The following is a 15,849-nucleotide window of genomic DNA, read 5'->3' on the forward strand; positions in this document are numbered from 1 at the left end:
AATAGACCTCCGTATTTTAATGGACTAAACTACGGGTATTGGAAAATTAGAATGGGTTTTTATTTAAAATCTGTAGATTTTGAAATTTGGGAGTTAATCCAAGATGGGTACATTGAATCGACAACGGATAGGAAGGAATGGAGTCCCGTCGACTAGAGAAAGGTTACATTGGATGCGAAGGGAGTAACACTACTATTTTGTGCTCTTTCTCCTGAAGAATTCAATAGAGTCTCGACTTGTAGGGGTGGCAACGGGGCGGGTCGGGGCCGGATGTTGGGGTCCCCTTCCCCTTCCCCTCTGCGGGGAATTTTCCCCCTCCCCTTCCCCTTCCCCTCTGCGGGGATGGTGGGGAATCCCCCTCCCCTCCCCGCGGGGAATATCTAATCCCCTTCCCCTTCCCCTTCCCCTTCCCCTCCCCGCATCCTTCGGGGACAAAATCCCCGCCCCGCCCCTCTTTGGAACCCAATCAAACCAGCAAACAGAGCTTCTTTCTTTTACGTCCATTACAGACAATATTGTGATGAATGTTATGATTCTATTCATGTGATCAACAAACAGATGGACAAAATCAGAAATGCATGGATGAGACAACAAACATAAATAACAACAGGACCTCATCTTTCAGCAATTTTCTGCATAAATTATAGAATGATAAATAGGAAATGAGCACCAGGATTACCTTCATTAACAGGCAGCCAATGTGCAAAAAGTAACTATTTCAGTAGTCACAATGAACTTTAAAAGTCCATAAGTGGGCGCTCACACACGCAAAATAATGTTCATTAGTTCATTCTGTATAGCATGTTAACCCCCAGATGAGCATGAGAAATGAGAATGGAGAAGAGAACAAAATCAACAAATGACTTATTTCTTTAACTGCAATTCAGTCTAGTGCTGACATGAAACAAATTTCTAGTAGCTAAATTTTTCTTGTTGAAAATTAAAACCTGCAATCCAACCCTAAAATTTTGTTGGCACTACGATTTTTTGATAATTGCATACACTCAGCGTCTCAGGCTCTCAGCTTGTCTTTATTATTTCAACATCTGTGAAAAGGTTATTATAGTTTCCAAATTGCTCTCAGAAGCTAATTAAAAGGAAAAGACAAGCTAAGTTTATGTTTGGGAGAATCTTGTAGCCGATCCACAGAGTTTCTAGTAGTTTTCCTTAAAAAAAACACTTAAAAATTTACAAAAAAATGGCATTGATTAGCGGGGCGTAGCGGGGCGGGGCGGGGACAACTCCATCCCCTTCCCCTTCCCCTCCCCGCACCGGGGAATTTTTATAATCCCCTTCCCCTTCCCCTTTCAAATCGGGGAATCCCCTCCCCAAACGGGGCGGGGCGGGGCGGATCCCCGCTTTTTCGGGTGAAATTGCCAGCCCTATCGACTTGTAAGACGGAGAGGAAAACTTGGACCTCACTTGAGACAACTCATGAAGGGACAACTCAAGTGAAGAAATTTAAAGTAAATATGCTTATCAGTGATTTTGAAGCCTTTGAGATGCATGAAGGAAAATCTATCTCCAACATATTCACAAGGTTTACTAATATTGTAAATGAGTTGAATGCTTTAGGAAAAACTTATACAAATTATGAACTGGTCCAAAGGCTCCTGAGATGCTTTCCTGACTCATGAGATCCAATAATCACGGCAGTAGAGCAATCAAAAGACTTGGATACCCTTGAACTAAACGACCTCATGGGTAATCTCATTACTCATGAGATGAAGATGAATAAGAGGGAAAGCAAAAGAAAAGGAAAGAAGGATGAATCTAGGAAGAATGATGTGGCTTTCAAGGCCAGGGTAGAAAGCGAAAAAGATGACAGTGAGAGAGAGCTAAGTATGGAAAACCTAAGTTCGGAAATGACTCTCCTCTCCAAACGGATCTCGAGGTTTGAGAAGTTCAATCGAAAAAATAGGAGCTCAAGAAGAAGCACCTCCCCAAAGAGAGATAAAGAGAGAAGAAGAAGAGATAATGATTATGATACTATTCGATGTTTCGAATGTGGTAAAGAGGGACATATTCGTACTCACTGTCCATCATTAAAGAAAAAGAAAGATAGAAGAAAAGGAAGAGATGACAAGAAGAAGAAGAGCTTCAGTGCTAATTGGGATGGGCTGAGCGACACGTCAGAAAGCAAATCAAGTGGAGACGGAAAATCCAACTTTGTATGCTACATGGCCAGTGATTCCTCCAAGCTCAATGTAAGTCAAATCTTAGACTCTTTTGTTCAAAGTAGTGATAGTAATAATAGTAGTGGTAGTGAAAGTGATAATGAAAATGAACAACCCACCATGAATGAATTAATAAACACTTATCAAAAAGTCAACAAAGCACTACTTCTTGAAGTTTTCAAAAATAAAAAATTGAAAAAGTCTCTTGAAATGATAACCAACAATTTTGGAAAATTGAAAAATGAGCTTGATAAAAAATCTTCATTAAATGATTAACTCTTTTTGGAGAACACCTTACTAAAAGGAAAACATGAAAATCAAAAATATAAATTTGATCACTTAAAAGAAGAAAATGAAAAATTGTACATTGATATTGAAAAACTATACAATGAGAACAAGAAACTTAAAAGTGAAAATGATACACTTGTTCTTAGACATGCATGCTGTAGACACCCCATTTTGACCGGACCCAAGTTCGCTATGCTTGGGCGAAATCCCGTTCAATCATTTCCGCCATGTTTCGCACTTTTCCGTTAAGTGTTGAGAGAGATTATTCCCAAGAATCCGAACAAGAGAGAATTTGGATCCGATTGATGGGCCCGTCTTGAGCATTTGTTTAGATTTGAATCAAACAGGGTGGCCCGCACATTGTTTTAGTGAAAAATGAGTTTTGAACCTACTTCGATCCAACACCTAAAGATGATCATCAAGAGAACGGTCAAGATCTCAGAGAAGTCGTTTTAACAACCAATTTTGTTTCGATCATCAGGTTGAGTTACTCGGATCAGCCCATTGAAATGATTTAGGAGGACACAACCTACTTAGGTAGGGGACCCATCAATTGGATGGTCTGGATCGTCATAGAGGAATGATTTAAGGGAGCACAACCAATTTACATTGCGACCCACCATTTGAACGGTCAAGATCATCAATTGTCGCCCATCAAATGGACGGTTCGGATCATCAAATGGGAGTGATTTAAAAATGGGGTAACATATTCACATTTTGATCTATTGGATGGTTTGGATCAGCCCATAGGATTGATTAGTGGAGCACAAATTAAATCACATCGCAGCCCACTATTTGAACGGTCAAGATCATCAATTGTCGCCCATCAAATGGACGGTTCGGATCATTAAATAGGAGTGATTTAAAAATGGGGTAACATATTCACATTTTGATCTATTGGATGGCTTGGATCAGCCCATAGGATTGATTAGCGGAGCACAAATTAAATCACATTGTCGCCCATCAAATGAACGGTTCCGATCATACTTTGGAGTGGGGCATATGATTTTATGCACAATTGGGAATTTGGTCACATATGGGACCCATTTGGGTTATCTTTTACCTACTCAAAAGAGCTTTAAAAAACATGCATGGGGTCACACACATGTCAAAATTCAATGTCCACAATGGTGGCCACCTACCATGGAATATGTCCACAATGGTGGCCACCTACCATGGAATAAGTCCACAATGGTGGCCACCACCCTCCCATTCCTTTGCTATAAATGGTTCAATGAGGGTGAGTAAGAGGGAGGGAGAACTCATTTCTCTTCTATCATGTGTTCTAACAAAGTTGCTATGTGGGGTTGAAAAGAAAAAAAGAAAGAAAAAGAAACAAGAAAAGAAGAAAAAGAAACAAAAAAGAAGGAAAAAGAGAAAGAAAGCGAAAGCGATCGCACGGAGGCGGGATTTTCGAGTTTTTCGGCTCTCGGATTCGGCGAGGATTTCGATCACAGGTAGGTACACCGTTCTCGGAATTTTTTTTAGAATTATTTGGTATATTTTCGGATTTTTGCATGATTTTTAACAAAGAAAACTAAACGATATACTAAACAGATTCCAAAAATAATGAAATTTTGTGGGAAACTAATATGATAATGATACATTCTACCATGAATTTGTGAGAATTTTTGGATTTTGTTTGGTATATAATTTTACGCTTTCTTTGAAAATCAGCAGATTTTGGGGGAATTTGTACTGACATCAGATCACAAAGAAAATTCTTACAATTTTTACAGTAGTCTTATATTTCATATTTATTGCTTCTATAAAAGTTTCAATTACTTTGGATCTTGTTTTACATGAGCTGTAGTGTTAATTCATAACCTGGTTTGAAATTTGAAAAATCCGAAACTGATAGTAAATAGTTTTCTAAATTCATGGAAATCTCACAGCATGCTATTTTCACTTATCTCTTACTACTGTAGAAATTTCATGGAATTTAGATTCCTATTTCTAGTAGTTTCTGTGTTATTTTTGCAATCTGGTCAATTAATTTTTAAATCCAAATTAAATATGAGTTTAATGTAAAAATCTGTAAAAATCTTCCAGTAAGTTACATCTCATCATATCTTGTTGCTAGATAAGTTTCAACTCATTTCGAGTTCGTTTGCAACAGCTTCACTTGTAAAATCACTCATATGATTAAAATTGATAAAATTCATTGAAAATCCGAAATTAATTGAAAATCATCTTAAAATCTCTAAAGCACCTTCATCTTTGTGTGTGTTTGGGAGACCTGCCCGGTCTCATTCTCTCGTTAGTCCTCTTTATGCGCCGTTTGGTTTTGGAAGAACGCCCTACTCGGCTTGGCTTCATACCCCTACCCTTATGGGTATTGGGTTGCACATTTGTTGCACCCTAGGGCTAGGTAGCTGTCCGGCCCGGCTGGGTGTTTTACCTCTGCCAAATGTGCAAATTCGTGTTTCCTTTTCTTTTAGAGAGTCTTTGACTCATCTATCCTTTAGTTGGTGTTATTGGAGTCTTTGACTCATGTTTCCATTTCTTTTAGAGAGTCTTTGACTCATTCGTTCTTTTGTTGTACTACTAGGAAGTCTTTGACTCATTGGTTCTTCTGTTGGCGTTATTTGGGAGTCTTTGACTCATTCCTCCTCTAAGTTGTAGTATTAGAGAGTCTCTGACTCATTTGTTCCCCTCTTTAGTGTTGTTAGTTCGGAGTTTCTCATTTAGAGTTGTTGATTACTTCGCTTTTGATTAGAGGCTAACTCAGTCTTATTAGAGCTTTGCTTGCTTAGGATCTTGGACCATTTTCTCTCTTCTTGGGACGCTATCTTTCTTGTTGTGGTTTGTCTCTTTGAGACGCTAGTTGCTTATTCGGGGTTTCCCCTTTTGCTTTAGGGCTTTGCCCTAGTTTGTGGTATTACTTGCGTGTTCCCTTTAAGATTAAAAATATTTTAAGGTCCTGAGCATTGGAAAAGCTATAAAATCCAAAAACATTAGAAATTTAAAACTCAAAAAACATTTGAAAACATCAAAAACCTTAAAAAAAATCTAAAGTGTTGAGTGTTTCTTTTAGAAGCGTATTAGGCGAGTTCGATTTTCGAACTACGTTGGCTTGATCCTCTTCCGAGGTACGTAGTGCAGCTTGGGATTTACATCCCAAGTCCAGCCAAACTTTTTTTGTAAATAAACGTTTTAAACCTTCTTCAAAAACCTTTAAAATATTGTTTTCAAAAGACCTTCCTCTAGAGTTAGGAGTTTCTCCTCGATAGAGAATTTTAGAGTTAGGGTTTTTCTTTTGATAGGTTGTTTGATTGATTGTTTGCTGTGTGCTTGTTTTAGAGTTAGAGGTCTGTCCTAGAGTTATAGGAGCGCCTCCGTCCGGTCAGTTGGCGATCCACATCGCCGAGTGATGACTAGAGTAGGATACGCTAGTCCACCCTTGGTTTTCCTTAGGAAATACAGCCTAGTCACACATAGGTTGTAAGAACCACCTGCATCAGCGTAGGGCTAATCTGCATTTAGTTAGGGCATATAGGGTGTCCTAAAATTCACAATTCACTGGAATTTAAATAATCGTACAATAAACTTTAATAATTGGTCCGGTCTTTTAGATCGAGTTTAGGATAGAGGGCTAGGTGTCTTAGGCATCATAACTTAGAATAGGCGCGAAGAACTACGTTGCCTTGATTCTCGTGGAGGCGGGGATACGTAGGCTTCTTTGGATGAATACCAGACCATCTGAGGACTCGGGCTAATCACTTTTAAAACTGTTGAAACAATCAAATCACTTAGGATTTTCCATGAAATTAGAATTTTAGGAGAACTTTCACTTAGATTGAATCCAAACCAATTAAGAAATCAAGATACACATTTAGGATTCACATTGAAATTAGATCATAGGATGCATGTCACATAGATAGCACATTAACAGAGAGTTGAATGAGCCATTAAAAATGAATTTAAAAGAGTTAACTTTTGGAATTGAAGACCGATTATCGGGCAGGAATGGTGCATGTGGTGGATAAATCCCCATACCTTCCATTCTTGTAACCAGGTAGCGAGTCTAGATTTCTGGTTAATTATGGGTCCTAGATCCCACATCTAGGTGGCGACTCTGTCAGTCTCTTTTGTGTGGAATTCGGATTGCCTTAGTGATCCCAAGTTCACATAAAAGACGAATTAAAATTAATAATAAAAGGCACACGCCAATCGCGTGGGTACGAGAGACCAAGAGAAGAGAGCGCGGCTCTCGCGCCACCACCCCCCTCTCGCGGGATCGGGTCCCACACATGCGGAAAAGGCAAACTCGATGAAATTTTAGCAAGCAAGGTTTCTATTGGGAAACAAGGTCTTGGCTACCAAGAGCCCGAAAAGAAGGTTGCCTACAAAAATAAGTTTGTCAAGTCTAAAACCCCTTAAAAGAATTTCAACATTTATTCACCAACATGCTATTTTTGTGGAAAACTTGGACATTACAATTATGCATGTAGAAAGAGAAAATCATCTAAACTTGTTTGGGTAAGAAAAGATAGGTCTTTTGATACTAACATTGGAGGATCCAACATAGCTTGGGTACCTAAGGGCAAGACCTAAAATATTCTTGTAGGGGTGTTTGAGCTCAAGAGCCACAACGATTAAATGATACCTGGACAGTGGATGCTCAAGGCACATGACCGGAGACCCCACCAAATTCTCAAGCATTGTCATGGGAAATCAAGGACATGTTACCTTTGGAGACAATGGCAAAGGAAAAATCATTGGGGAATGTACTATTAAATTCAAAGATCTTAGTATAAAAAATGTTTTTCTTGTTGAAGGCCTTCACAAAAATTTGTTAAGTATTAGCCAACTATGTGATGTTAATTGTGAAGTTTTATTTAAAAATAACAAGTGCATAGTTAAGAAAGAAAATGAGAGTAAAATTAAATTTGCTGCGGCTAGAGACGGAAGCCTATATTCATTGGTCCTAGAAGAGCTAAATGACCAAGACGTGAAATGTCTTTCCTCAGCGGAAGATAATTCATGGATTTGGCACAAAAGGCTAGGACATGCGAATATGGATTTAATGTCGAGGCTTGCCTCAAAAGAAATTGTGAAAGGTTTACCCAAGTTGAAATATGAGAATGATATTGTATGTAGAGGTTGTCAACTTGGTAAACAACACAAGGATTCATTTAAGCCCAAGCATATTATATATACTTCTAGGCCATTACAATTATTGCATATGGATTTGTTTGGTCCCATGAAAACATGCAGTCTTAATGGTAGAAGATATGTATTTGTGATTGTCGATGATTTCTCTCAATTTACTTGGATTTGTTTTCTTGCATCCAAAGATGAAACATTTGAAAAATTTTGTACTTTATGCAATAGACTACAAGTTGAAAAAGGTTGCAAGATTTAAAAAATTAGGAGTGATCATGGGACTGAATTGGAAAACATTCACTTTAGTTCATATTGTAAAGAACATGGAATTGATCACAAATTTTCAACACCTAGAACCCCACAACAAAATGGTGTAGTAGAGAGGAAAAATAGGATTCTTCAGGAAATGGCTAGGTCTATGCTTCATGACAAAAATGTGCTTAGAATTTTTTTGGCGGAAGCCGTTAACACGGTTTGCTATGTCATCAATAGAGTCATGATTAGGCCTCACACTCACAAAACACCTTATGAGCTTTGGAATGATAGAAAGCCTAATATTAAATATTTTAAGGTGTTTGGATGTAAGTGTTATATCTTGAATCTAAAAGATAACCTTCATAAATTTGATGCCAAATCCGATGAAGGTATTTTTCTTGGATACTCTACTAGAAGTAAATCATAGAGTATTCAATAGAAGAACACTATGTTTTGAAGAAGTTATTCATATGAAATTTAATGAACTTAGTGAATAAATGAAAAGATCACATGATGATGAAGACTATGAGGTTATTCCCCAAAACACAAACCTAAAAGAAATTGAAAATGAAGTGCCTGTTGATAATATTAGCGAAACTCTAGAGACACTAGAGCTAGAAAGTTCTCCTAAAGAAGTTGATGATCAAGGGAAAGGGAAACAGATTCTATCTAGTCACCCAAGTACCAAAATCATCGGTGATACCTCTCAAGGAGTCAAAACAAGGTCTCAGTATAGAAATGTTTGTGAGTTTGTTACATTCTTGTCACATATAGAGCCTAAGAGTATAGATGAGGCGGAGAAAGATGCTTTTTGGATTATTGCCATGCAAGATGAGCTAAATCAATTCGAAAGAAACAAAGCTCGATTGGTAGCCCAATGTTACAATTAAGAAGAAGGAATCAACTATGATGAAACCTTTGCACCCATAGCCGGGTTAGAGGCCATTATGATGCTTCTTGCATTCGCTTACCATAAAGGATTCAAGCTATATCAAATGGATGTCAAGAGTGCATTCCTAAATGGATACATAATGGAGAAAGTTTACGTTGAACAACCTCCCGGATTTGAAGATTTTAAATTCCCTAACCATGTCTATAAATTGGACAGAGCCTTGTATGATTTAAAGCAAGCTCCTAGAGCTTGGTATGACAGGCTTAGTACATTTCTATTAGAAGAAGGTTTTGATATGGGTAAGGTAGATAAAACCCTTTTCATCAAACTTCAAGAAAGTGATATACTCATTATACAAGTATATATTGATGATACCATCTTTGGATCAACAAATGAGAGTATGTGTAAAGAGTTTGCTCAATGTATGCAAGATGAATTTGAAATGAACATGATGGGAGAACTCAAATATTTTCTAGGTCTACAAATTCATCAATTAAGAAATGGCACATTCATTAATCAAGAAAAATATACAAGAGAATTGTTTAAAAAGTTTGGGATGGATAGCTCTCCAACAAAGCCTACTCCCATGAGTACATCCTCCAAACTAAGCAAAGATGATCTTGGCTCATCAATTGATCAAAAAAAATATAAGGGTATGATAGGGAGTCTACTATATTTGACTGCTAGCAGACCGGACATTATGTTTAGTGTTTGTCTATGTGCTAGATTTCAGTCAAACCCTAAGGAATCCCATTTGCATGGTGTCAAGAATATTCAAATATCTAAAGGGGACTCCTAGCCTAGGTTTATGGTATGAAAAGTCCAATGATTTAAACCTAGTAGGGTATTCGGATGCTGACTTTGCCGGATGTCGAGTGGATCGAAAAAGTACAAGCAACACTTGTCAGTTCCTAGGTAGATCCCTTGTTTCTTGGTTTAGTAAGAAGCAAAATTTGGTCGCCTTATCCATTACAGAGGCCAAATACATTACTGCAGGAGCTTGTTGTGCACAAGTCCTTTGGATGAAGAACACCTTGGAAGACTATTATCTCACCTTTAAGTGTGTTCCAATTCATTGTGATAACACTAGTGCTATCAATCTAACCAAGAACCCTAATCAACACTCTAGGACAAAGCATGTAGAAATAAGACATCATTTTCATCATTCACAGAAAGGTGACATATCAATTAAGTACATTCACACTGATGCTCAACTTGCTGATATATTCACCAAACCCCTAAGTGAAGAGAGATTTTGTGATCTTAGGAGTGGTTTGAATATGTGGTCACTTCAACAGGGAAAAGAATTTTGAACTGGCATGCATATACATATACTATATACATATATTTGAATGATTGTGTGTTATGGAAAGCATGGTCATGATGTCAACTTAAACCTAAAAGCTACTCAATTTGTACTCTTAGTCCTCTTATCCGTAAGATGGAGAGTGTACACTCACATTCTAATTAAGACATCTAATCATTAGGCTTCATGCCTCATCAAGACCTTGATCATGTCTACTTGCTCTCTAAATACTATATATATCTAGGCATGTATTCTACAAAAAAGGGGAGAAACCGACTTTTATAAAAAAAAAAAAAAACACCAAAGGGGTCTTTTCACTTGCTTTTATCATTCCCCATTCTTTTTATGTGACGAAAGAGGAGAAGAATGGTAAATTGCTTATGTATGCATGTGTTTTCTTACACTTTTGTGTTCCATGCATATGCTTTCCCTAGCCACCATGTTAGCTCTACCTATGCTTATTTTGTGCTCATTGTCATTTATTCCGAATAGATTCATATATCTTTTAATATTCATATTTATTATATGCATATATTGAGGGGGAGGCAAAATTTGTATAAATGTTTTATCAAGGGGGAGCCTCCAACCCCATAATCAATTTAGGCTTGTCATCATAAAAAAGGGGGAGAATGTAAGCCCAAGGGTACATCCCTCTCTTGTTTTGATGATCAATAAACCCAAATTGATGGTAGTCTGCTAATGGTTGTTCAAGTGTTGTGATTAAGACAGGGTCCATTCATGTCAACACTTGAAGCAAGAAAATCAAGGCCTAGTCTTGGAGAAAGTCAAGTCTTCGTGGTCTCTCTTCAAGCCGTATGGTGTATTAAAGAATCAAGGGATCCACAAGTGCAAGAACATGTTTGAAGACTATCTCAAGACAAGGAGAAGATCGTGCAAGCACTAAACAAGGTTGAAGATAAAAAAGACCCAAGATTATAGTTCGTAGAATGCATGGGAGTCCTCTTGGCATTTTGTGTTTGCATGCTTAATGTTTTCAAATCATCTCTAAAACCATTTTTCTAAGTGCATAAATGTATTTGAAAACACATGTTTAAAGCCCAAAGACCATGGCCCAAAAGCCCCTGAATTTCAAAGTTAAAAACAGATTTTCACTCATGGCCAGTCGACCGGGACATGCCGGGCGACTGTAATATGCTTACTGGAATTCCAAGACATCTCAAAATTTATCAGGCCGGTCGACCTCCAACCCCTCGGTCGACCGCGAAAAGTTTTTAGGCAAAATGAATTGTAGAAACAATAGCCCATGGCGGGCGACCGCGAAGGTCCGGTCGACTGTGTAACCTTTTTAAGCCAAAATATTTCTAAAACAGTAAGCTATCGGCAGGCGACCGCGACTACCTCGGTCGACAGCAGCGATAAAGATTTTGAAATTTAAAAAGGGTGCCCGATAAGGGCGGGCGACTGAGGTGGCTCGGTCGACCGCGACAGACTCGCAAAAAAGACGTTGGGGTGTACAGTGGGTAGGTGCAACCACCCAGTTTTATTATAGTTTTGCCCTTGTTCTCTCCCAAATGAACTAGGGCTATTTAAATCCCATCAAAGACCTTCTCTACATCACCTTTTGAATATTTGAATATCAAACTTAGAGCTTTTCTCTTGAAAATCAAAAGAATTATTCTTCAAATCTCTTGGGCATTTAAACTTGCATTCATTTCTTGTCAAGAGGTTCTTCCTAAGCTTTTAGTGTTAATCATTGGGAGTCTTATGAGCTTTGAGAGTTGTATACGCCTATAAGAGGCTTGAGTGTTCTTCATTTTCCTTTCTTCTTCCGTTCCTGTGTATGTGAGATTGCAAAGAGGAGTTTCTTGCTTCAAGGTCGGAGTGCAACGAAGAAGAACATCTTTGGAGGTGGATTTGTAATACAAGGGTGTGTCCCCTTGTGGAGGTACTGAATGTGTATACGCTTTGTGAGACAGCGTCAAGGAGTCTCATCTTAGTGGAGAAAATCCTAAGGAAAGGCGAAGTACTTGGGTAGTGGAGTAGGGCAAGTTGTGACTGAACCATTATAAATCATCGTGTGGTCTCCTCCCTCTTTCTCTTCTCTCTTGTGGTGTTGGTAATCTCTTTCCCTTTTATTTTTAATATAACTTGAACAAGGGTTAGAACTAATTAGGCCAAACTCACTTGTCCTAGCTTTTTAAATAGAAAAATTTGAAAACACCAATTCACCCCCTCTTGGTTGTTGCCCTTCGGGATTTCACTATGTCTCCACCCCTTGTAAATATTCAAATCAACAAACTTTCTTGACAAATTATCTCATCTACTGTTCCACTAAAAGAAAAAAATCCAACTTAACTTGCCTTTAGTAGAGCTCCTCATGGTTTTGTATCCTTATTAATATTTCTCTTCCATCCCTTTTCATACTCACAAAAAAATGCTTTTAATAAAAGAAAAACCCACAATAAGTCACAACGAGAGTGAGATTTCTTAAAATATTTCAAATCACTCAAATCTCCTTGTGATGAGAGAAACCAATACATTTAGGTTTTATATGTCCGAAACATCACAGCATAACAAAAATCTCTAATATTTTTCAAACATCACAACATTTCAGTGGCACTTGAACTCTCCATTCCCATGTTACTCTATTTACAAATACTATATAGTAGGTTATTTTGACTTGATCCTTTTTTCAAAATACTGAATAGTGTTGTCATTTTGTCTTATTTTTTACTTTTTACAGCCCCTTCAAGATATCAAAATGGCACGTGGGCAGCATCGTGCTCGGGAGGAGAATGCAGATGAAGACATTGACTGGCAACATTGCCGACCTGATGGCAACAACACACAGAGGGTTATTTGCAACTATTGTGGTAAGAAAATAGGCGGCGACGGTATTACAAGATTGAAACACCACCTGATAGGTAGAGGAGGAGATGTAAGAGGGTGCGGAAATTGCCCTAAGGAGGTTCAGGACGAAATTAGAAACTCCCTAGAGGAGAAGAAAAAAGGTAAGGCGGATAAAGCGAAAATGAGAGAAGAGTTCATCGATGCTGTATTAGGAAGGTACGATGTAGATGACAACGACGAAGACGATGATGAAAGTACATTCCCATCCGATATCGATACAGGATACCCCAAATCACAACATAGGTGTGCAGTGAGAGAGTCACTAGCTGATGAGCACGACAGAAGGCAGATGGCCGAATTTGCATCCACCAAGCCGAATTGGGCCTGATCTATGCACGAGGTGGGCGGCGGTAGTACAAGGGAACAAAGGCCAACTCAGCCGGGGTTGACACCCGGGGGAAGCGTCAGGGAGGTAGGAAGCAAGGACCCTGCATTGTGCAGAAAGGGAAAGCAGAGGAGTTTAAAAAGTATGTGAGGAAGTGCGAGGGAAGCTGTTGGGAGAGCATATGCGAAATTTGCCTTCTACAATGCCATCCCGGCAAATACCGCAACTAGCCCATACTTGCAGCATTTTGTTGATGTAGCTGGCGAATATGGAAGATGAGTGAAGGCTCCCACTTCATACGAAATCATGAATAAGTACTTACCCATGGAGGTTGAGGACCTGAAGAAATATATAAATGGGTTAAAGCAACAATGACCTGAGTACGGAGTCACAATCATGACCTATGGTTGGACTGGTCCCACGAGACAGTCCATCATCAACTTTGTGGTGTACTGTGATGGCAAGACCGTCTTCCTAAAAAGTATTGAGGCTTCCGCTGTCATCAAAGACTATAGGTACATCTACAAACTATTGGTAGAGGTAATCAAGGAGGTTGGGGAGAAAAATGTTGTTCAAATTGTCACCGACAATGGGAGCAACTACAAGAAGGCAGAGCAGAAAATTATGGAGAAGTATCATATATTTTGGACCCCGTGTGCGGCACATTGCATCGACCGAATGCTAAAGGACATTGGGAAAACAGAGAGGGTGAAGAACGTAGTCACTGAGGTCAGATCAGTGACTAACTTCTTATACAACCATGGATATGTACTGTCACTCATGAGGGAGAAGTGTGGGGGAGACTTGGTACGCCCTGGGCTTACTAGGTTTGCCACTAACTACATGGCTCTTCAAAGTATGTTGGACAAGAAGGTTGGATTAAAGCAATTATTCTCATCCAGAGAGTGGAATGATTACAGAGAGAGCAAGAGTGCAGCTGGACAGAAGGCTGAGGGTCTCGTCGGTAGTCCAACCTTCTGCCAGAATTGTAAGACAATAGTTGATATATTAGAGCCCATAGTAAGAGTTTTGAGGATGGTAGATGGGGATAAAAGGCCTACCATGGGTTCTATGTATCATGCCATTGAGTTGATGAAGGGTGCAGTACAAACGACGGCTACACGATCCTTGCAAGGCTACCATAAAATCATCGACACTAGATGGAAGAACATGCTACTTCACCCACTTCATTCGGCTGGTACGAACACGATCACCAACCTAGACTTATTATCTCTTCTTATGTCATGATTTATGATAGAAATATATAACAAAAATTTCTTTTTTTATTAGCATACTATCTCAATCCAAAGTACCAATACAGCGAGTATCTTGGAACTCGGGCCGATCTTATTAAAAACTTGCAGACTGTTATCCAGAAGTTGGAACCGGATGCGAATGAACAATCAACAATTTTATCACAGGTGAGCATTGAACTATTTCCCTATAAATGAGAGGAATATTTTAATTTTAGACTAATGGATATTATTGTTAACTGCATCGTAGATCAGGGCATTTCGGGATGCTGTTGGCTCTTTTGGGATTGCATCTGCCGTGGCCGGAAGAGCTAACACAGCACCAGGTAAAGGGCTTAGAAGAAGTGTATATATTGCATAATTATAGATTGAGCAAGTAATTGATTAATCTTGTATTTTATTTTGAAGCTGAGTGGTGGGTGTTATACGGGACAGATGGTCCAAACTTGGGATCACTAGCCATAATTTTTTTATCTTAGACAGCATCTTCTTCTGGTTGCGAGAGAAATTGGAGCACCTTCAACCTCATCCACTCGAAACGGAGGAACATGCTTGGACATGAAAACTTGCACAATCTTGTGTATGTCCATTATAATACACGATTGAGGTTGAAGCACAGAGAGATAGATAACAGTCGGGAGGCCTACACTGATCCTCTAGATCTCACTGACGTATTCTGCACAGATGGTGAGGAAGACCCTCTCTATGAGTGGGTGAAGGAGATTGGAGAGCCGGTGCTGGATGCACCTAGAGGTAGACCAAATGCTTTAATCATGGAATAGATGGGAGTCGATGATGATGATACATTGCCGCCGGATACAGAGGGCCTCCCTGAACCCGCTGCAGTTCCAATAGTGGGTTCTGATGATGGTTGGTCGCCATCAGACAACAATACAGATGCTAGGCGCAGTGTAGGAGGTGTAGGAGCTTCTGCTGGTAGAGGTGGTAGTGTGAGAAGTATGGAAAATGAGCCTTATAGGCGACTTAGCCCATTCACATGCGAGCGGGAGTTTGACAACGTTACTCAGGATCAGGATCATGGGGCACAACCCCAACACTGGCAATCAGATGCATCCCAACGGCGACATGGGAACCGACCCAACGACGAAGAAGTGGACTCCTTAGATGGTCATTCTCGTTACGGTGTTGATAGATTGACATACACATTCGAGAATTTGAGTGTTGAAGGTGGGAATTTGCAGAGTCATGGTTATGGACCGGTCGAAACTGAGAGTGGATTGGGTTCCACTGCTTATTATGGATATGGGAAGTATGGCTATGGGAATGGGTATGGGTATTGCTACCCATATGGCATTGATACACAGACACAATCCCAAAGCGGATCATATGGGTATGGGATGCCATATAATTCA

The 15,849-nt window shown here is 39.3% G+C and overlaps 1 protein-coding gene across 1 annotated transcript; it reads left to right on the top strand.

Annotated features, from left to right (window-relative positions):
- The first annotated feature begins 13,619 nt into the window (after window positions 1-13,619).
- Window positions 13,620-15,258, top strand: LOC143883140 (uncharacterized). The gene is made up of 4 exons (XM_077386496.1): window positions 13,620-14,421; window positions 14,514-14,644; window positions 14,727-14,802; window positions 14,960-15,258. Exons 1-4 carry the CDS (start codon window positions 13,620-13,622, stop codon window positions 15,256-15,258), a joined length of 1,308 nt encoding a protein of 435 aa, XP_077242611.1.
- Window positions 15,259-15,849: the final 591 nt, after the last annotated feature.

Source organism: Tasmannia lanceolata, unplaced genomic scaffold, assembly GCF_043159265.1.
Source record: "Tasmannia lanceolata isolate RefF3 unplaced genomic scaffold, GAP_Taslan_0.1 ptg000008l, whole genome shotgun sequence".
In the NCBI taxonomy this organism is placed as follows: domain Eukaryota; kingdom Viridiplantae; phylum Streptophyta; class Magnoliopsida; order Canellales; family Winteraceae; genus Tasmannia; species Tasmannia lanceolata.

Coding starts and splice junctions, on each gene's coding strand:
- LOC143883140 (XM_077386496.1), top strand. CDS start 13,620: ATGACCTATGGTTGGACTGGTCCCACGAGACAGTCCATCATCAACTTT. Junction 14,422..14,513: donor TCACCCACTTCATTCGGCTG/GTACGAACACGA, acceptor TTTTTTTATTAG/CATACTATCTCAATCCAAAG. Junction 14,803..14,959: donor AAGAGCTAACACAGCACCAG/GTAAAGGGCTTA, acceptor TATCTTAGACAG/CATCTTCTTCTGGTTGCGAG.